The sequence below is a fragment of the Clinocottus analis genome, unplaced genomic scaffold (assembly GCF_023055335.1).
Source record: "Clinocottus analis isolate CAN_PGR_092001 unplaced genomic scaffold, fCliAna1.0.p SCAF_7, whole genome shotgun sequence".
Lineage (NCBI taxonomy): Eukaryota > Metazoa > Chordata > Actinopteri > Perciformes > Cottidae > Clinocottus > Clinocottus analis.
The window spans coordinates 4,759,204-4,782,503 of NW_027176229.1; the positions used below are offsets into that span (position 1 = coordinate 4,759,204).

The 23,300-nt window shown below is 45.3% G+C and overlaps 1 protein-coding gene across 1 annotated transcript; it reads left to right on the top strand.

Annotated features, from left to right (window-relative positions):
* The first annotated feature begins 108 nt into the window (after positions 1-108).
* On the top strand, positions 109-22,755 carry susd2 (sushi domain containing 2). The gene is made up of 14 exons (XM_068604419.1): positions 109-519; positions 1,098-1,296; positions 2,087-2,235; positions 2,616-2,973; positions 3,554-3,755; positions 4,641-4,726; positions 4,836-5,104; positions 6,576-6,719; positions 7,335-7,487; positions 8,109-8,360; positions 9,691-9,969; positions 10,505-10,681; positions 16,924-17,020; positions 22,007-22,755. The coding sequence occupies exons 1-14, from the start codon at positions 450-452 to the stop codon at positions 22,050-22,052; spliced, it is 2,481 nt and encodes an 826-aa protein (XP_068460520.1). The 5' UTR covers positions 109-449; the 3' UTR covers positions 22,053-22,755.
* The last annotated feature ends 545 nt before the right edge of the window (positions 22,756-23,300 follow it).

Below are 23,300 nucleotides of genomic sequence, written 5' to 3' on the forward strand. Positions count from 1 at the left end.
TGCGCCGAACGCGCAAATCCCGCGGGGGTTTATCGCGAGAGTATATTCCTACAACGGGACTGAGCGCAAGCGTTGAACGGAAATGATTAACGTGACAGTAGGGATGATGGGATGCATGCATGCATATTGTGTGTTGGTATGCCTGAATAATTTTTGTTTTGTTTTTAAACCTACAAACGTACTTTGAACTTAAGTCTGTTAATGTGTAACTTCCCAACTGCCCTTGAAAACTTCTGTAGTTAGTTAGTCTGGTTTTTAACTGAATTTTAAATCTCTGCACACCTCATTGCCAGCACAGTGGAGGACAGGTTTGTGTGTGTGTGTGTGTGTGTGCGTGTGCGTGTGCGTGTGCGTGCGTGCGTGTGGGCGTGTGTGTGTATGTGTGCGTGTGTGTACGTGTGTGAGTGTGTACGCAGTGTACGCAGTGTTACTTCGTTCTGTGAGAAAACATGAGAGCAAACCTGAGAGAGATCATTTTTCTCTGTGGAATATTTATTATGTGCTCATCGAAAACAGCTGGTAAGTCACTTTAAAGGGTATTTCAGGGACTAAAGTTGGATATGAGCCATTTTATTTCAACTTCTGTAAAGAGAAAGACAATTGACTGTTCGCATTGTTTGGTATCTAGAATCACATTAATCATTAATAACACCAAAGTATTGTATGCATCTTAAGTACAATTTTAAGGTAATTTTACATTTCTACTACTTTATACTTCATTACTGTTCAAAAGAAAATATTGCACTTTTTACTCCATTTCTTTGCAGATTCAGATTAATAGGAAAACATAATTACAGATAACCCAGCAGCAACGTGAACCTGATGTACACATTAATGCATTAATATATATGGTATTATTCTGAAATGGGCTATTCTGCAGAATGTGTACTTATACTTTTGGTACTTTAAGTATATTTTGATGCTAAGACTTTTGTACTTTTACTGAAGTAAAACTCTTTCTTTTGTTTTTATATTGTGTTTTTTTTTACTTCTTCCACCATAAGGTAGAAAATACAACTTTCAGAGATCTATTTTTATTGAATTATTTGAGGATTATAAGAACTTTAAGCTTCCTTGTTCAATGTATTATTTACCAGGTCAAACATGCAGGGGAAAGTGTGGCAGTGTGTTGGAGGAATGCTCCTGCCGTGCAACCTGTGCATCTTTGCTGAGCTGCTGTGCCGACTACAACCAGTCCTGTCTCCAGGTGACGCCTCACTCCAGCCCCATGTTGGGTGGAAGAGCTCTCAGGATCCTCAGCCTGCTCCTTCGTCCTGGTGGGCGTCTTGTCTGCAGGTGTGTGTCTCCGAGTGACCTTCGGCACTTTTCATAATCTACATCTGGCGTACCTCTATCATGGGATTATTTCTATTAATATAAACAGTGTATACTGTTCAGCACATACGTTTTTACAGTAGGTTTTGTTTCGTGGTAGCTATTCAAAGTATTGGTCACCGATATTTGAAATTCCAATTTTTATTATCTATCCTCGGAAACCAAGTTTTGCTTACAGGAAAAACAACCGGTTTAATGAAGATAAATATACAAAATCATGGAAAGAAACTACTAAATCATGCAAAAAAAGTTCCCCTTTCTTTCCAGTACTGTCGCAAACTTTGTAACAAATGCTCTCTGTAGATGTTAAACACAAAACATGTCGGTGGAGTTTCCTGTTCATTGAGGTCGCGTCACAAAACAAATAAATGATGAACGTGTGAACGTGCTGTTCATGTCAGCTGTGCGTCTTCATAATATTCCTGAATTTAAAGCTGATTGAAACAGGCTGTGTATACAAAGAAAACATAATGGTGGCGTTGAAAAGACATTTCATTCTTTGATATTTCAGTATTTATACAATAGTTTAACCTAATTGACTTTGCTGTTGTCTCATAAATATATAATATGTTCCATTAATTTACTCATTTAAAGGTTTAAATACCAACATTAAACAGACATATTTTTTTCTGAGTGTTCTCAATTTTTTTGTATAAGAGTCCGAAAATGATTATTCTACTGGCTGTAGAAAATAAAAGACCAAGTAGTCGTGTTGTGTAGCGCGTCAGGTTTTTGTCTGTTTCTGTCGCAGATTCAAGGAAGAGATAGAACAAGAAGGATTTATTGATGCTGAAGGCCGCGGCTACTGTGTCTCTCCTTTACTGTACGAGACGGGTTGGATACCATTTACAGTCTCCACAGATGGAATACATTTCAACAGATCCGGAGAGTACTTGTCAGGTCTGTTATTGAAATAGAGATCCCATCATACTATTTGTTTGCTTTAGAATCTGTTATACATTGAGGATCAATGAAACATTATCTAAAATGCTATTTAATATTTAGCTTTTGCGAATGCACTTTCAAGTGGTACTTTAAAAAGATATAAAGTGACACATTTTGCAGTAACTATTTCTGCTGAGAAGCAACTATTTATGTAACTGTCACTATTTCCTCAAGACTTTTTTGAGCAAATTGAGCATTTTATTATCTGCTTTTGTCTCTTGTAGTTTCACAAACTGACATATTTTTGTCTGTAGCTCAACAAAACATCTGGTTCCCCACAAAACCGATTATTTGTGTGTCCTCTTAATGTTTCCTGTTTTTTTTCACTGTGCTAGTCCACCCGGGTAAAGCAGACCCAGCCTTGGAGGTCACCCTGGTGAATGCAACCCAGTGGCAGTACTACGGCACGCCGGACGTGGCGGGGCGGCTCAGGATGACATGGAATAGCTCTTTGGTTGGAGCGGAGGAAGTCCACATAGAGCTGTGGGGTTACAGAGAGCTCAGCGGGGGCCCGGAGGCCCGGACCAACGGATCGCGCTCCCTGCAGGCCGAGCTGAGCTACCTGCACTCACTCGGCAGGAATCTGCCCAACACCGGAGCCTTCGACTTCCTCCCTGAGCCCTCAAAGGACTTCTCTGACTGGGAGTTGGGGAATATCCGCGTCACTGCTAGTTCGACGTCCGACGGAGCGAGGTATCCATAGCGCACGTCAAGCGTTTTAGAAATGCCCCACATCCAATGGAAACGTTTTCTTTCTGCCCATATTGGGACGACACCGGGAAAAACTGCAGCTTCATAGTAATGCTGCTGATTCTACAGCCAGACAGTCAATCTTCACAATCCTAAACATGTATTGGATAAACAATGAGACAATTAAAGCAACACCATTTTTCGCAACTGCGAGGATTTGCTTTTTCTCAGTGTTACATGTATCCATGGCCGAAGAGCAAAACCTCTTTCTTGCAGATCTATTTTTGGTAAGGATACCCAATGCATAGTTAAAAAGGAAATACAAAAATAGAAAAGTGCAGATAGGAGGTTTTCCCCCACTTTTCCTAAATCATATTTGCAGAAAGGAATACTGTGGCCATCGATATGTAAATTCAATATTTTGGGCTTTTTTTTTTTGTCACCTCATGCGCTTTGATATTCGGGGGTTATTTTTATATGTATTTAAAAAAAAAATAATTGTTGAGTGTACCATTAGTCCACAATGAGATACATATAATCATCAATCAGATGATGATATTTTAGGAAGTAACTTTGATTGCAGGCATGTGCAGGGGCTCTGGAGCGGAGGCCACGTCTTGGCCTGGCACCTGGAGCGGCCCTTCAGAGAAGACTCCGCCGCCTGGGCCAAGAGAAAGTGTCTGCAGTGGGACGTCCTGGAGGAGAAGCTGCCGTCCTTCCTGGACGAGCTCATCGACTGTCCCTGCACTCTGGCACAGGCCCGAGCGGACACAGGCAGGTTTCATGTGAGTGCACTTCAGTGACTCTGGTTATCATTATATTGTTAATATACATTATGTTTAGTTCTTTCACTTGTAGAAGTCAGAGTTGTAGCTGTAATCTGAATATATATATATATATATATATATATATATATATATATATATATATATATATATATATATATATATATATATATATATATATATATATAACAGAAACATGTGCTCTACTGAATTACATTAGTCGAACATTTATAGAAAGTACAGCACTGAATACCAAGTTATTGGTTGAAGTATGATTTTATCTGCTGAAACTGAGGCTTTTTAATGCAATATTTTTTCTGACGGAGGTAGATCTGTGGGTGTGGTGCCCTGAGAGAGAGAACATGAGACCTTTTGTTGGGGAAAAAATATGAACGCAATATAAGAAAGGTCAAGGTGAATACATGCTTTGTCTCTAGAGACTGTTAATCTAAGACAAATTAAATATCAGACCAAGAATTGTGGATTGTAAGACTATGCACAGTTCCTGTGAGTCAGAGGTATTGATAAATGATAAATCAGAAAATGAATGATGTATTCAAGGTCAAATTTGGATGGCAAGTATTGCAAATCTATTCCAAAAAGACAGAATGAAACTAAACAAAAGCGCTGCAGTGATTCTATTACGTACGATTGGAGTTCATCCCTCTAATGAAAAGAAGACGAAGACGAGGAAGACCGACTCAGGGAAGAAGCTCTGTGTTGAATCACTACGTGTGATCTTACTTCACCAGACTTCTGTTGAAGTCGGCAGGATCGAGACAGACAAAGAAGCATTGTTTCTTGAACCTAAATGTGTCAATTGCCAAATAATATTCAATCGCATTTGTTATTTCACCGAGATGTGTATCCACCGTGCCATTTCAGCCGGACTATAGCTGTGACGTTGAGCGGGGCAGTGTGTGCACGTATCACCCCGGGAGCGTCCACTGCGTCAGAGCCATTCAGGCCAGGTAGGCGTGACAAGACGACGGCTCACTGGTGGTTTTTTTTCCTTTCTTAAAGATAGAAGCCATTCTTCAGGGTTTTTTTTTTGACAGGCTATTCTTCTCATATTCCCAGTCCTACGCACGGATCGGGGCAGCAGTGCTGCTACGACAGCACAGGCGCTCTGGTGCTGACGGGGGACTCGACGGGCGGCGGCACCCCGGACAGGGCGCACGCCTGGGGCTCGCCCCCGTACAGGGCGCCGCCACGGGTGCCGGGTTACTCCCACTGGCTTTACGACGTCATGAGTTTCTACTACTGCTGCCTGTGGTCCGACCACTGCCACGTCTACTTCGCCCGTCGGCCGTCCAGCAGTTGTCTCCGCTACCGGCCCCCGAGAGCCGGTGAGAGCGCTCATGAGTCGTGTCCGAAAGCCGGAAGCCAACTCGTAGCTCATATTCACGGACTGTGATGTCCCGAGAGGTCGGGATCGGGAGGCGAGGCGTGGGCGCACACGTCAAGACGACGTGCGGTGGTTTCTTTAACTCAGAGTTCTGTATTCAGATTCTTCTTAACAAAAGGGAAACTTAACTCGTTGTACAAAACCAACATAAGTACTTCAGTTTTCTCCCGGTTCATTGTCTTCAACGTACTATAGGAACTCCCTTTCCTCTCCTGCGCTCCTGTCCTTTGTTCACCCTCACTCCAGCGCGCTCCAGGGTCATCAGCCTCATCCCCCTCAGCCGGGCGGCAGGCTTGGGCCTGGCTGCACTGCTGACTGGGAATTGTAGTTTATTTACCGGATGCCATGATGGGTTGTAGTCCCTGCTGCAACCACTGGGAGGCGATGTACTGCCCATTGATGACCCAACCTCTCATGACATCACAGACCATTTCATTGCTTTTGTACAAGCCCTGGAAAGAAACTAGTATTACAATCATTATGAATAAACAAAGGTTTATTATCCTGTAAACGATTCGATTCGGCTGCAAAATATTTACTGAAATGTAGATTTGTAGGACCTCCTGTTTCGAAAGCATCTTTAAATGAATTAATCTTTGTTTGATTCCAGACACGTAAACAGTTCTCGTGATCGACTTGAAACATTATGATGGATTACGCCTCGTACTGTATGACAGTAATTTTGGGGATTATGCCATTTGTTACACAGATGTGATGCAAAACCTGGGAACTGATAAGAATGATTAAAAAAAAAATCCTCTGCTCTGGAAAGTGCTCATAAACCCATATTGTCAAAATCCCTCAGAGAGCCATACATCCTCCGAATGTCCAATGTCTCTAGTTTGTGGTGGTGAAGTTTCACGAGGCTGGGATTATCCTAGAGGTCACAAAAGGTCATTTTCTACAGTGAAAACAATGAAACGCCTCCTTTGGGGACTAACATCGTCTGTGAATACAGTCTCAGCTTTTCAGTCAAACCCAATTTCTGCAATTCCAAGACTGTTCATTTAGAAATATTGAAATATTATTTAAGAAACAAAAGGATACTATGAATGCTAAAATTAAACCGCGTGGCCGATTCCGGGTTTGGCTCGCTGAATTTGTATTAAGGCTGTAAAAAGTACATCACAAACGGCAAGAAATGGTTCACCTGTGTGTCGCGCAGGTGACTCCAGATCAGTTTGTGGGAGAAGTAAATGGATTACAGACATAGCCGAGAGTTTATATTATGGAAAAATATATATATATATTAGATCATGCAATCGACTGCCTGCTCTCCAGACGCTGCAAAACGCAACAATAAGCCGCGCGCTGATACGAGAGCGAGAGCTCGGCGGTGTACCTTTCGGAGGATAAACATGTTTGGGCCAAAATGTGTGTTGTGTGTTGTGTGTTTCTCGGGCGCCTCGCAGGTGTCGTCCTCGGGGACCCGCACTTCGTGACGTTCGACGGCCTCGGCTACACTTTCAACGGCGTAGGAGAGTTCCAGCTGGCGTCCTCGCCGGACAGAGAGCTGAGTGTTCAGGCCAGGACGGAGCAGGTGAAACTTAAGAACGGTGAGTCCACATTTCATGTGAAAGCCCCGTCTGTGTCCCCTCTTTCATCCCCACGATGCTGCCGTAGCAGCTTTGTTTGGGTGGAACTTGTTCCAAGACTTCTTCAGAGAGGCCGTGTCTTTCTTCTTTCTTTTTCTTTCAGGCGGTCGCAAGACTGATGGCCTGCCTCTCGAGTTCTCTCAGACATAATGAACTCTGTATTTCTCGGTGTATTTTGTCTTTCTGTTCTCTCTTTGCACTCAAGATGCGTTTCAAGGCTCTTATCTTCTTTTTTTAGCAAGTGGTGTCTGGTCCTCTTTGTGTGAGTGAAGCATGTTGGCGCTGTTAACCGACAGCCTGTTTCCTCCGGTCCTCTCTTGTTCTTCGGTCAGTCTTTTATTGGGGTCAGATGTGGGGAAGAAGAACAGATGTCGGCGTCAGTTTCCTCCCAGCCATTACACAAGAGCCGTGGGCAAAGCGACTGCAGATGGCCAACACATGTCATCAATGTTCAGGTCCACTCCAACTTGAGCCTTTGAGCAGCGACGAGACCGCTCTCACCTCCAGTACACGTACCAGCGCAGCTCGCGCTTACCTAAAGTCTGTAAGAGTGTGATGTTTATGTCGACCACCAAGGTACCGCGGCCAAAGCCACATGGCTGTCGTCGGTGGCTGTGAGGGAGAAGGCCTCTGATGTCATCGAGGTGCGCCTCGCCGACGGCCAGCTGCAGGTGCTGAGGAACCAGAAGGTCCTCCCGTTCACCGAGCAAAGCTGGATGGAGCTACAGGGTGAGATGAGTCGGACCACACCAGACATCGTTAACTTTGACAGCGAGAGAGAACTTCGTGCTATAAAATGTTGTATTGTGACGTCGGCAACATTTCGCCACTCTCTTCTGAATTAAGTTGTTTTTTTTTTAGAATTACAGTAATCATTTAAATAGTTTTTTTTTTAATAATATCAAGTTTTGATTCCCCGCTTCCTTGTGCTAAAGTTTTCCACCATTGACCTCACCAGGCATAAAAAAAATGGATGTACCATTTTCTTTTGCAACCGTAGCTTATTGTTTTTTGTACAGCGACATTTTGCTAAACGTTGTAAGGTTTGGAGACGACGGTGTATTTCACACATGCATGTTTATCAGATTTGTATAATTTTTTTCGGGCTGTTCTCAGGAACGCTTCGAGGGGATCTTTTCAAATTGGGTTGCGTCCCTGTGAGCTCACAAAACAAGACAGATGCAGATGCTGACTCTGACAATTTTACACGAACGTCTAACAGGATAGATGTGACATTTTGGACAGTCTAGTTGGTGAAATCATAGGACCGGGAGGCGGTAAATCCTCGTCACCATCTGTCACGAAATCCATAAAAGGAGTGAGAATACAAGCCCAGTGTTTGTTCTCTAGGAGTGTTGGTGTTCGCCCCCGGCCCTCATAATGTGACCGTAATCCTCCTCTCTGGCGTCGGCCTCGAGGCTCGCGTGCACGGGGGGGTGATGGCAGCCACCGTCCTGCTGCCGACAGAGTTCACCAACCGCACTCGGGGTCTCCTCGGCCGGATGAACTCTGACCCATCCGATGACCTGCTGACCCAGCGAGGAGAGATCATCGCCTTGGCCGACGCCACGCCGGAGGAAATCTTCACCTTTGGATCTGGATGTGAGTGCGAAAGACTGTTGGACATGAGATATTGATCAACGCTAAAATAATCAGGAGAGCGAGCTTACGTTTAATCTTTTCGGTGGCTCCTTAGGCCGTAAACGGAAACCAATTTCGTCGTTTGGCGATTTCCTCAACATATTTTAAGTGGAAACTGTAGTGATGTTGATAGACACTGAATGTTCTGTGGCACACTGATTTCATTGCAGTTAAACTGTTTAAAAACTACGCATTTACTCTTGTTTTGCCCGTAATTTTTCTTTCTACGGCCCACAATCCCCAAAACAGAGTGGCTGACCGTGTCGAGTCGTGTCACATGTTCAGAAAGGCAGGAGCTGATTAGCGTTTCCATGATCTGCCAATACTTCCCCTCATCACTGCGTCTTCCTTGATGGCTGCCAGACTGGAGCCGCGTTTGGCCGCCGACTTCGACAAACGTTTTGAAGGAAGAAAACAAGGCACATGTTAAGAGTTAGCGCCGCTCCGGCAGATTACAGAGAGATAGCGCAAGTGAAACCACTTCTCTGGAACCCAGTCGGGGCCAGACCGCACACATGCACGACGATAATGTCTCGGGGCTTTAATTACAGCCTCAAAACGGGCCAGGAGCTGACTTGACCTTTTGACTGAAAGCATATGCTTCAGTCTAAGAGCAGCAAAACACCCGTCTTACGCCTGTGGGAACTAATTGATTTAATGTTGCTGATAGTTTTCCATGCATCAAAGTCTGTGCCAAAACAAAACTGTCACAGCATTATGTGAGTTATGCTCTTATCTCCAAATTATACACTCGTATTCTCTCTTTTTGAGGCCCTGTTTTAGAGATTAGGTTTAAGCCGAGCTGTCTGATATGGAAATAATTGCTATAATTATAGTTAGCCGTGTCTGATCAGGTGCTAAATTGGTTATTAGTCTCCCTGTTTACTCATTCTTACACATTTATATTTCTTGCATGTGCCTTGCTTACATGTCTGCAATATACAAATAGAAATGCCATTGAGGCTGTTTATTGTGGGAATTTTTGATGTTTCTGACATCTCGACTACCACCGTTGACATTAATTTCAAGATTCAAGATATTTTTATCGTCATGTGCACAGTTAACAGACAGTCACTCGTACTTTGCTAGGTTCTCCTTTCACACAGAATTACAATAAATAATAAAAAGGAGGCGAATGCTAATAGTATTAAACAATGTCAAATAAGGCACAGAAATGTGAGAACAGTATTGCATAGTTCAGTTCACTTTCAGTTGGTTTAGGAACATTTTAATTAGTTTTTCAATCCAACATGGCTGCATAACCTAACTGCTATTTGTGTTGTATCCACAGGGAACGTTTCAAAGGAGTCCTCCCTTTTCACTTATGACTCAAAGTACCTCTTGGACACCTACAGTTTTCCACCGAGCCCCCACCCTGCTTTTGTTCCTGCCTTCTCTCTCCCCGAGAGACCGGACGACCCTCTGGTGGCGGACATGTTGGCCGTGTGCTTTGGAGAAGGAGCACAGTTCTGTAAATACGATACGCTGACCGCTCGCAGCCTCGCGCTGGGAAACGCCACGCTGCGGGCCTTCAGCAGTCACCGGGCCCTCGTGGCGGCCCTGGAGCCAGGTAGAGAACCATGCGAAACAAGACCTGTGCAACTGTTTCGTTCTCTTTTGACTTGGATCTTTTGACTTGGATCCCCAGTCTGCAAACTCCAACTTAGTTTCAGTCCCGACGGCGATGCCTGCTCTTTGTGCCCATCCGATACCAGCGTTATATTTATAAACTGGGATTATTCATGTATGTGTAAGGCAACATTCTGCCTGATTTAAACGTTACAAAACTAAATGGAACAATAGATATACATGTTTAAATGTTATTTATTCTTAAAATAATACATTGTGATCTAGCAACTTGGTAGAGAATCTTAAAACATTAACAGGGTCAAAACATCATCAGAAATAACAATTCCAGTTTATATTGCATATAATATAAACATATTAAATTAAACATATTGACCCAATACCCGATGAGTCGTATCGGACTGTTTTCTGATGTCGGTGCATCTCTTCAATACGAAAGCTTAATGAAGTGAAAGAATACGTTTTATGTGTTTACAAATCTGCGGATCTTTTAAAAACCATTTGGTCCGTTCCTTCAGTGGTGTCTTGCGGCTGGCTCCCCACACCCAGGAATGGGAGGAAGAACGGGACACATTACCTGCAGAGGGACGCTGTGAGCTTCCTCTGCAGTGAAGGCTTCACGCTGTTCGGTGCAACAGAGCGAACGTGTCTGGGTGATGGCACCTGGACCGGGGATCCCCCCTACTGTGTGACAGGTGGGATTTCATCTATTGAGTCGACTATTAATATTAGCTTCCAGACAAACAATACCTCTAAACCTTGGCAGTAGATGCACAGATTCTGGGACATCAGACGTCCAAATCCATCTTCAACACAGTCAGGCAGAGGTTTAAAACCAGTCCCTTCCTGGCATTACCACATGACAAGGACATTATTATTTACAAAACAATTATTTATCTCATACTGTACGACATAGAAAACCAAAGGCTGCAGGAAGGGAAGCCGTCTTTAATGCAGCGTACTTCCATGATATCATTTAAATTTGGTTAAAACGTGCAAAAAACGTCCTTCTTTCCCGCGTTTTCATTTTTTTTGCCTGAATCACACTGAAGTCTGTGTTGTTCTCTGTTTCATTCACTCGTGAAACTGTTTCCCACGATTGCTCTAGAAAGGCCCAAAGCAAAGTAAATTACCTTACTTACTTTAATTATTGTCTAACTCTTCACATGTTTTTCTGCACGACCGGACGTTGTGAGTCCTCGTCGTCTCATCCAGTCTCTCTGAAAGTAAAGATTCAATGGGGTCGGCTCTCGCTTGCTCATGCAGACCATTCGCTACAAAGCTATAAACGTCTTAACCTGGATTGGCTTTCTGTTGGTAAATTGGAAGCAGCTGGATCCGTTTCAGGGTTTCATTCACCGTTCCAGCCGCGAAGTCTCTGAGAGTGTTGTTGTAGTTGTCAACGGTCGCCAGCAGGCGGCAGTGTTTCCTACTAAATTCCTTGTGTGACCAGATTATTTCCTCTTTTTGTGCTATTAAGGCTGGTTTTCAGCAAGTAAGTGGCAACGGCACAGACATATTGGATGAAATTACATCTTTAATCAGTTAGTTGGGTAATACAAATACTGTGAGAACCTTGAGAACCAAACTCAAGGGTTTTTGGCTTCATCGAAAAGTGAGAGGAAGCAAAAAAACAAAGCCACTTGCCTTGTGATCCACCTCCACTTGCATCCCTTCACGGCTTCACCGCAGGCCTCCGTCATTTCCTCGTGAGAACTGCAAACGGAGACTTCCTCTCGATAGTAATCGCCGGTGAATCAACTTCATATGGCCGACAATGAGGTCCAGGTATCAGCAGTCTGGGTCACTGCTGCTCGCAATCGATCCTGATTCCTTCACTCGGGAAACATACAAGTTTCCTGACTTGATTATCCAGTGCAGCGCTGATGAGAAGCCTGCGAGAACTAATCGGACAGAAAGTTCACAAAGCATCTGTGAGGGTTCGAGTGATTTGTCTGGAACAACGGACACATTCACATGCACGTACAGATGAAAGTAATCATACGGTGTGCGGTCGAGCTTCAGCTGTGCCCATGCATGTTGCTCACACACACGCACGCACACACACACACACACACACATCTGGGTCTTTTTTTAGCTATATGTGACACTTGCAGCAGTACTCTCATTACACAAATCAGTGCTAACAACTGTCAACATGACCACAGGGTCACCATGGCAGGTGTTGCATGAGCTGTTACCTCCACCATTCAAATGCGACCTCTAGCCATGTAAACAACACTAAATACAGGCGCTAGCAGGTGACGCCCCAACGGATCCCTCCTCCTCCCCTTCAGCTGTGGCGGTGCAGGCTGAACGCCAGAGGATTGCAGTCACAGTGAAGATGAAAACGGTGTGCCGCTCAACGACAAAATGCCACTGCATCCAGTTTGACTTCTTTCTCTGAGTCACGCTAATGAGCCGTCAGAAGAGCCGACACTCGGCCTCTTTCCATTCAAAGTGAACCTCTGTATGAATGTCTCCCGTCACTAAAAGCCCCGCCTATTTGAGATGCGTGAAAATCTACTGTCGTACTTTCCCCCCCGACCGCTGCAGACAGGAGTGCGGTGTGTTGTGATGATCGATGGTAACATCTCCGGCTGGAGAGATGGGAGTGTTGGAGAGGTGAAGGTGGGTTTTGGGTAGAAAGTCCTCGGAGTGTTTTTCGGTCTGAGCGCTAACGGGGCCACGGGAGACTTGAGAGGTATGAGGTCATCGAGTTTATGAGCTCGGCTGCGCCTTGCCTCGTCTTCTGAAAAACAATAACCCTGGTCGAGTATCGGATGCATACCAATACCAGGAACGCTCCACCTTGACGGAGCTGTGGTATTAATAGAGTTCCTCGCGCAGAGGAGGAGAAGGTGATTAAAGGAAAGGTGACAGCTGCCAGGGAGGCGTTTAAAACGATTTTCACAGGAAACAGGGTGGCCAAACAAAGCCTCGCTCAATTTTCTGTCTGTGGTTCTCGGATTCCCCTGAGATGAGACAGGGGAGCGAGCCGAGGGAGACGCAGGTCGTTGGTACGGTAAATGCAGCGCACACGGAAGGAGTTTGAGCTTCAGACTTTCAAACCAGTCACGTTTCCTTTCCGGTGCGATGCCTGAACTTCGGCCGATGCAAAAGGGCCGACCCGATTACCCGTGCAGGCGTGTGATTAAGGTTCAAACCTTTTGTCAAACATGAACACATTCAGAGGGAGAGTGAATGCATTACAGTTGTCTTTTGTTATCCAGTTTGACAGTCGGTCAGAACTGGAAATCTCGGCTGAGTGTCGCACATAATGAGAAAGGATGGATCTGGTGGTCGAGTCACCCGGGTCTTCCCGTCGGGCCACCGTATTTCTCCTGATTGCCTTCCACACGGGAGAAGTTTGAATTAGACCTTTAAGTCAAGTCGAGCTAAACAACCTTTACACTATTTTCCAGTCTGATCGATAGCGTCGAGTTTAAAAACGCTTTCTTTGAGTTTGTGCTCATGCGCAGGTCGTACATGACGTCATGTGACGTATCTGAGGAGCGCTGTTCGGCGGTGAGGTCTAAATGTGATTGTTGCTTTTACAAGCCGGTACTGGCCTCACTGCATTTCTTTGCTTGTGTTGTGTTGGGCTGTTGGGCCGCTGCGCACGTGTGTGCACGGGTATGAGTCTCCGACCACAGAAGGAGTCAACAGGCCCGTTCTGACACAATAAATGTTTTAGTTGGCTACTACTCAGCTCTGTGTTGTTTGTGGTGTGTTGATGCAACTGGGTGTTTTGTTCGGTTTGTACTTGACGTCTTGAAGTTCATCATCTGACACATGGTTCAAATACCAAGAATACTTCCACCCGTCCCATTAAGTCAGACATGGTGAGATGCACATATCGGATGACAACAGTAGCTTGGTACAGAGACACACGCATACCTTTCCGAGGGAGGAAAAAAAATGACAAGCGAATTATTTTGAGATGATATCAGCTCTGTCAAAAAACAAAACGAATGTTAATCTTGAGAAACTTGCAAGAGTACGCTGGATTTTAAAAATCAGCCAACCGAAAAAAAAAAGCCTAGCTCAGTGTTGCCAACTATGTTTCAATGAAAGTAGCTTTCAGCACTGTCTCCAAAAGTTGCTAAATCAAGCAAAAAAGTTGCCAAGTCAGCTGACAGCCGTCCCTTCAGGCCTTCCTCCGAAAGCCACGCCCCTAAAATTATCATTATGAAGGTAGACGATGAACGGCGCTGTTCTTGCATTTGATTCCTTGATTGCTGTCGAGATGTAGTGAGAATTAAAAAAAAAAAAACTATCTAAATTGCTATTGAAGAGACGCTTCCGGGGTCTACGGGCGTGCTCGGGTTGTGTAAACATGTCTTTGATTTCTGATTCGTCTCATCTGCTTGTGAGAATTCCTTTGGTGTACTGATACAAAAACAGACAACTCACAGACCCGACACAGACCATAAACTCATGTCTACAATGTTTACTGAGGGAATAATCCAGTGATGAGTTGAGTCATTTTCTCATCGACTTCTACACAACCAGAGGAGTCGCCCCCTGATGGCCGCTAAAGAGAATGCAAGTTTAAGACACTTCTGCATCGGCCTCACTTTCCACACCCAAAGGGTTGTCGCCCGGATGAGTGATGCACGCCATCTTTCAGTCCCACCCCATGATCAATAAAGGGGGAGGGGACTAGCTCCAGCGGAGTAATGAGATGGTTTTATAATCTTACTAGCAGAAAAGAAAAAGAGGAAAGGTTGAACGTTCTCACTAATTGACTGCCAGTCCTCCAAGTGCTCGTGACCTGCAGCTTGTCTCCCGGATGCCAAAGGCTTCAGGCTTCGGGCTTCGGGCTTCAGGCTTCAGGCTTTGGGCTTCAGGCTTCAGGCTTCGGGCTTCAGGCTTTAGGCTTTAGGCTTTAGGCTTTAGGCTTTGGGCTTTAGGCTTCGGGCTTTAGGCTTCAGGCTTTAGGCTTTAGGCTTTAGGCTTTGGGCTTTAGGCTTTAGGCTTTAGGCTTTGGGCTTTAGGCTTCAGGCTTCAGGCTTTAGGCTTCAGGCTTTAGGCTTCAGGCTTTAGGCTTCAGGCTTTGGGCTTCAGGCTTCAGGCTTCGGGCTTCAGGCTTTAGGCTTCAGGCTTCGGCCTCCGGCAGTTTGATGCCGGCGCTGCTGCGTCCAAAGCCTGGCCGTGGGGAGCGAAACCGATTGGTTTAGAAACTTCAGGGAATATTTGTACGTGTGGGTTTGTATTTCACTGGGCCTCTGCATGCCTGCGTCTGTTTGATGTTCCCAGAGCTGATGATGTTTTAAAAGGTCCTGCACCTGCGGCGCTTACCTGACAAACAGCTACCACACTTGACACATGTCCGTGCAATCATGCGTTGGAAGATGACGGCGCTCTGATAATCATCTTCCTCTGAACGTCTGGATACTTGCCTGCCTTTTAAAACAAATTACTCCTGGCTGAGTTTACTGTATGAATAGTCAAATAGATTGGAAAGCACTTCACTGAACTTGCCAAGACCCAGAGGAACATTTCAGATCTTCTAATTTGATCACAATGTTACCAAAAGCAAATGCAGACATTGTTAAGGAAAACCAAGCCAGAGGAAGCCGTCCATCCAGCATTGTGCTCTCGGTGCGTGTGCAAAGGCAATGTTTTACTTTGCACTGATACACTTTCATGATCATTGAATGAAAGTAATAATAATAATTCAAACTTGCATAGCGCTTCTAAAGGTACTCAAAGACCCTTGAAGTGGGTGATGTGAGTAAAATACAGAACATTTGAGGTATGATGTACCTCACAGTGAAGCAAATCTCCTGGAAAGACAATCATGTAGCAATAAAATGCTAACGAATATTTTTGGTCGAGCAAAAAGAAGATCTGAACAATTAAAGTACACGCAGTGGGTAATGCTACAAATTGGTTTCAGACCTCTGAATCTCTCCCCCACTTCTCAGATTTAGTCTGGATTTAAATGGTTCTGATGTACAAGCTCAGCTGTTTAAGCCAATTGGTGAAATAGTCAACCTGTTCAGCCCAATTGGTTTAAAAAGTATCAGCACTTTCCCCAGTTAACCACTGAGATTAGTAGAATTAAAGCTAACCTGTGCTAAAATATGAGCTGCTTAACAACATCTACTCACAACAGAAAAGTGATGCTCAGATGGTAACAAGATGATATTTATTTGACAATCGCATCTGACCAAGTCGTGTATTTACATTTACACACTTTACGTTGTACTACGCTCATCGGGCCATTTTAAACAAACGGCCTCATTATCTCTGTTCTCTCCTGACACGAGAAGCAATGAATATCTGCAACCTCTGTTCATGAATACGTCATCCCTTTTACAGCCTCTTCGCCCTCATTGTGGGTTGAGCTGCAGAGACGTTTTAAAGCAGAATATTGTGTAAGCACGCGGGACTTCCAAAACAGGATTAAGGATCATTTGAGCATCGACTGTCCAGACACTGAATTTGGATGCAAATTGCTGGTTTGTTTTACGTCTGTTGTCCTTTTTTATGTCATTTTTTTATATTGTTTTTTTTTACAGTTTTGTTTTTAGGTCTGTTTTTATGTGGTGAAACCTTCACGCCGTCATCTTTTTCAGGACCCCCTTGGGAATGTCCTGGCTAAGAAAAGATTAAGTTAAATAAAATAAATGACATTCATTACATACATACATTCTTGCTCTGAGGATAAAACGCACTAAACAAAGTCAGATGCATCGTAAAATTCAGCCACACCTAAACGGTTCCCCCCGTCCTTTCCATGGACCTTCAACCACCGTCCACCTGATGCCTTGCTCACAGGAAGCCTGACCACTGATTGATCTTCCCCTCGTGCCTGTTGGCTTCGTATTGATCCAGATATTAAACGCTGCGGAGGACGGATGGATCCTGCGGAAGGATCAATGGCCGATAACAGCGGCTGATTGCTTTGTTGTTGTGATTTTCACAGATAGTAACGTGGGGTTTGTGCTCGGCGCGGTGGGTTCCCTCTCAGCGCTGGTCACGGTGGGAGTGATGATCCGCCTGCACGACAGGAAGCGAAACAGGTGGGTCCACACATGCTTCACCTCACGGAAAAATCAATGTCTCTGTTCTGGCTCAGGATCAGCTTTATTCGCCGTGTGTGTGTGTGTGTGTGTGTGTGTGTGTACACGTTTCTCTTCCCATACATATATACAACATAATACTTCAAAATGCTTAAATACGCTTTGATCGAAGACAACAATCTGAATGGAATAGTGCTGATAGTGCAGATGGAGGTGTCTGATTAACTCTTCATCACAGTGACGGACAGTAAGAAGAAGCTCGAAAAACAGGAAACAGATCCTGTTTTTTTCTATTTCCTCTTTTTCTATTTCCTCTTCCTGTGTTGCGTGGTTTTGCTCTGTAGCGCCTACCAGAGGGGAGGAGGTGGAACCGCTTGTGTCCTGCAGGGCGTGAGGGGTCTGCGGTGATGTTTGCAGCTCGCTTCCTGACTCTGGAGGTGCACAAGTCCAGGACGGAGGGCAGGCTGGAACCGATAGTTCTCTCTGCAGACGTGACGATCTGCTGTAGTTGGTCTCTGTCCTGTTAGGTGGACGATCCAAACCACACATCCCTGGGAGGCGCCCGTGCTCACCTATAAGATCCACAAGATCGATATAGGAAACAAGAAATATACGAGAAAAACTATTACATCAGTTTTAGACAGTAACATGCCCTCTCCTGTCTTTTACTTTTGGTTGCTGCTGCAGAATAATTATTTATCTCAATTAAAAACATTCGTAGATAGTTTCCATCAGTCGTTCGACAATGCAAATATCATCTTCTACCTGTCAACACGAGTATTGTTTTACTTCCTCCACTTGACTGTCGCATCTGTTTAAAGTGCAGTCGCTGTTTTCATGAAGAAGACGGGAGTAGTTTTCCACAGGAGAAGGAGAGGCGGTTATCTCGCTGACATTTTGTTGTAGGTGTGCAGCTTGTCGCCTGCAGCTCTTCATCTACCAACTCGTTGAGGCCGTTCCCTCTCGCCAAAAAAATTACCACCGACTTTGTTTAGTAAACGCATTTTTAATGAACGCAGTCGGAAATGTTTCCATTTATACAATACAATTACAACGCAATTAATATAGCGCACGGTTTGACGTGAGGCTGATATCAATGGGATAAAATTAAAATGTGAATTAGATTATATGTACAATTCATGTTGTACATAAAGTCCAATATATACAGAATGAATTGTGTGTATTTAATTGGCAGACAGATAATTACATAATTACATAATGTCCACTGAATGGCAAAAACATGCCTGTGTGTGTGTGTGTGTGTGTGTGTGTGTGTGTGTCTGGGGGGTTTGTAGCATCGTTGTCAATCAATGGTCTGCATTGAGTTAGTGAGAGTCTTTGGGTGATGCCGAAGTAATCTTTTAAATTAAAACACCAAAGTCGCTCAATAGCAAACACAAACTTCCCGATGGAGGCAGCCGATAGAGCAGCAGCGCTCTGCGAGCTGAAATGACTGTCCAAAGAGCAAAAGAGTAAAAAAGGCCTTGAGGAAAAGCAGAGATAACAGCTTCAGTTCCCCATCAGAAAGGGCAGTCTGACGGCAAGGTAAAGCAGAGAAAATAATTTAAATGTAGCCGACACCTGAACAGATGCTGCTGTTTCAGTGCTTAACTCCTCATCCTCGCCATCTTCTGTCTGTAATGCACTAACCACGGACAGGTTCCTCATAAAAACAGTAGTATTAAACCTTTTTAACACAAAGCTGAGACTAAAACAGATCGTAGAATCAAACTAACGACCTCCACCTATCCGACAAACACTGAGTTCGTCCACAAATAGTGTTTTTTGCTCGCTCGGCCTGCAGCCATATGCGCCCGTATATGTCTTTCATTCTGTCTTTTAATAGATGGATTATATGTTGGCCATAGGGAGGCACTTGCTACCTTGTGAAAACCCGTACATAGCTAGAGGTCTTCCTCCCCTCCCATTTCCTCTCAATACTGAGGACATTTTTGAAGACACGACAGCGATGCATCCCACCTGCCCGTTTGAAGTCCAACATGTCCCAGCCGCTTCACCGTTACTCATGATATTTCTCTCTGATCTGATCAAACCAAATAAACCACAGGCACCCTGCGGGATCACACTAATAAACTGCCGACCAGAGACACGGGAGGCCAACAGTACTCCCCGGGCGTACACAAGGAAATTAAAGGCCTTCTGTTTTTATGGGCTCATAGACTTCATTCAGGCTTTTCCCCTCGCCATAACTCCGGCAGAGGATGAAAAAAAGATGGCTGTCGGGAGTCAGGAGCCAGCTTCCCGCTCCCAGCGGCACTCGAGGCGGCCGGGCAAGAAAACTGCTGCGCTCTCGTCACGAGGTCAAGTGTCGCGACTCGCGAGCGCACCTGCCCTCCCCTGGAGCCTTGATCATGCGAGGCCAGGTGTGGAAAGAGACGGAGAGTGTCAAGAGGTCGGCAGATGTGAGGCAGGTGATCTCTCACACACATGCGCGACATGCTGGTGCACATGCACGGTAGTACGGCAGAGACGACACACACGGAGACGCGTAACATGCGGCATGAACCGTACTGCGGCTGCGTGTGTACAGTAGCCTGTATGTGTAAAGGGAAACCTTGTGCATTCCTCGAGTGTGAGTGGTCACACTGACATGCATGAACACACACATACACGCGCACACGCACCCACACACGCTCCCCCACTAACAAGTGCAGACACATTGATTCCTCCCAACATCAGAAGCGCAGCAGGATGGAAGTAGCGGGGGTCTTACTGGATTTCAGATCATGTCTGGGTTGCGTGTCTCGGGAAAAGAAGCAGTGATACTACACAACCCTGTGTGTGCATGTGTGTGTGTCTGTGTGTGTGTGTGTGTGTGTGTGTGTGAGCGCAGGGAGATGGTGAGGGCCTCCTCTGCTTCAGTAACCTGTGTCTCAGACTTGCGGGGTACTTTCCACATCTAGGGTTACTCCGCAGGTTTCAACAGGTTTGCTGGCAGCTCATCACGAGAGTAAGAAAGTCATTACACCATTGTGTGTCTGTGTGTGTCTGTGTGTGTCTGTGTGTGCGCACACACGCTCCATTTCTGCTGTATGACACATCAAAAAGGGTAAAGATGAACCTGGCTCAGGGTTCATAACTGATCGACGGAGTGGGAGAGGAAGCACATTTAACAAACCGCCTAAACACCTGGAAATCTGAAATAAACACGATGGGACTCCTCAAAGGCAACGCAGCAGGTGAAACGTATCACAGGGTCCGCCAATGTTCGTGGGTTAGTGCTGAGTTTGGGACGCCTCCAGTCAGCCTCGCGTTACTTCGAGTGGATCATTTCTTCGGGTTCGACCGGCCCGCCGATGTCTCAGAGCGCCTGCAGTGACTTTCTTCGAATTTGACACGACTGATGAGATGAAGTGATAAAAAAAAACAAAAAACTTGGTGGTCCAACATGACTGTGACCGCGCGTAACACAATTTTGACAATTTCACACAAATGTCTTAACGGGATAAAACAGCCACGGGGCAAGTCGAGTGTTCATTCATTTTGGCAAGTGACTTATTGGACTGGATCAATGCTACAATGGGAAAATGGGCATCGGCTCTTTCCCCTCCTCCTTCGTCATGAAAGTTGCTTTTCTTCAAGGCTTTTTCTCTCCTGGTTTATCCGCTGCGGGCAAACACTGTGACCTTCACCACAATTTTTTTAAATGAGTAACGGTAGACATCTGGCTTGCTGTTATCATTCCTCCTGTTCGTACTGGCCGGCCGTCGGGAGATCCCTTCCTCACGTGCGTCCAATAGACGGGGAACTAAATCCAGAGTCCTCAACCTGCGTCCTCGAATGAGCTCCGATGTGACCGCTCGGCGGCGCCGAGATAGTCTTCTCTTTTGGCACAAAATTCCTTCATGTTTCACCCCGAAAGTGAAACTTTCACGCCAAAAAAGCCCCGTTGAATTGAGTCGTGACCCTGCAGAGCTGAGCTGAGCTGAGCTGAGGTGAGGGGGGGGGGGATTAATATACTATAAAGGCCGTAACTTTGGAAGATAACCAAAATGGCCGCAGCCTCAGATTCACGTCAGCTGAAATTCAGTGTGCAATTTCCCAGAGAGAAAGAGAGAGAAGACGGTAGATTTTGCTTCCTATACGAGAGCGATTACGAGCACTGAGAGCACTTTCCATGCACATACTGCATGTGTATGTTTTAACACATTTTTTGGGGAGGGGGAGGGGGGGAGGGGGGCTTGAACTTGCATAATATAAAAAAAAAACAGATATATCCGATAAGATGGAACGGTCTTCCGCTCTCCCTTCGCTCGATGGAGTCTGTTGACTCCTTTAAAAGGCAACTGAAGACTGTTTTATTTGTCCGGGCTTTTACTTAACTGTCCTGGAGCTGCTTTGATTGACGCTGAGATGTTTTGGCCTTTTGAACTTTTTAAAATGTTCTATTTATATGTATTTCTGAACTGTGTATTGTTTATGTTGTTATGATAAAGCGCTTTGTGACCCTGGTCTGCGAAAGGCGCCGCACAAATAAAGCTTATTATTGTTGTTGTTATAAGATACGGTCAATCTTTGCTGTAAAGTCGTCTACTTAAATGGCCAAAACACAACTAATGCACTGCCAGTTCAAAATGCCCCGGGAGGACTCGGCGCATTCATGTCCCTGTTTTGCGCCGTGAATGAAACACGACGAACAGGAGCAATAAAATGCTGATATGGAGAACCGAGTTGAACATGATCCCTGCGCCTGATGCGGCGTCACCAGACGACTCCCCTGCGCTCACTTTTCATTCAACGAGTGCGTGTTGCCCGTTGCGTCACATGTTCAACTCCCTTGAAGCGGCGGGCTAGATGGCCCCCGATATGACTCTGGGAAGGTGAGAATAATCAGCTTGGAAATAGAAACATGACTGAATTGAAGTGGCGAGGCAAAAAGTCCCTTTCGCTACTTGGTTGTCTTTTTCCTTTTCAGTCTGTAACTCCGACGTCGTTCAGTGACTCTTCTTTCTTTTACACTTTCAGAGAGCGATCAGGGGACGTGATGGTGACCCAAGAACAAACCTGCTGAACCCTCAGCGCTCTTCGGGCTTTCGGGTCACACGGCCCCACAAGGAAACCCTCCGACCGTGCGGCCTGTGTGCAACGAATGTGCTTGAAGCTCGGCATTTGGAAACCATATTGTATATGTTTGTTTGTTAGGGCAAGCAATCTTCTCTTGAACGTTTGACCTCAGCAGGGGGAAAAGTCTTTCAGCGTGTTGTTTAGCCTCATGTGTTCCCTCTTGTTTCGTTTGGATGAACTCCAGGTCGCGGCAAATGGCGCACGGGGTTAGCATTGAGGTAAAGGGAAAAAAAGAAAAAGCTTATTGTTTCATGTTTTCGCTTGACTGGTCTTGTGATCCTGGGGAGAGAGAGAACTGTATGAACACTCCACAGCGATATCGACATGACAATCAACACTCCTCCCTTCTCCTGTTGAAAATAGGACCAGATGTGTTCATGTTCACTGCAGACGTGAAGCGAACCTGATCGTCTTTTCGGTGGAGGGGCTGTGAACACACACGCAGCCTTTGTGTGCTCACAGCCTTCAGTCAAACCCGAGGGTTTCGCTGAGTGACTGAGAAAGAGAGAAAAATCCACAAACGTAACATAATGAAGGTCACGTGAAGTCTCCACACTGCATCAACCCTCTCTGAGTTGTCTTTGCACTGCTGCACATCTGTATTTCAAGACGGCACGGGATTTGCTTCTCGCGGTGTTTTCATAAAAAAAACAACTGAAGAATCAATGAAGGAATCATTAAATGGTATTTAGTGGAAACCCTGCGTAGTTGAATGTCTTTTTTCACAAACTGTGTGTGTGAACATCTGTGTATATGTAGCTCAGAAATACACTATCATCCCCTCCTCGAACCAGCAGGCACCCATCGTCTGGCACGGCCACGGCCTCGCCGGACAGACCGTCCTCTCATGTTACGCCGCGGTCGTCTCCACTTTGAAGCGGACTCGATTCAACTTTTCCAAAACAAAGCACTTGTAGGTTGGGTGGTGTGTGTGTGTGTGTGTGTGTGGGGGGAGGAAGTAGAGTGACAGGGTCCTGTGTGGCTGATCCTTGGGAGTGATGGGTGGGGGTCCGACCGGGGAAGAAGAAGAAGAAGAAGAAGAAGAAAGCTTCTTCTCGGAGGCTAATTGAAATAACGTGGCCCGCTGGACCCAGAAGGCTTTGAAGTACTCTGTCTCGTGTGTACAGTGTTTCCGAACTCGCGCGGTTGTGCGACGCTCCATCCATTAGACACTTGACTGTTGCTGCTGCTCCGT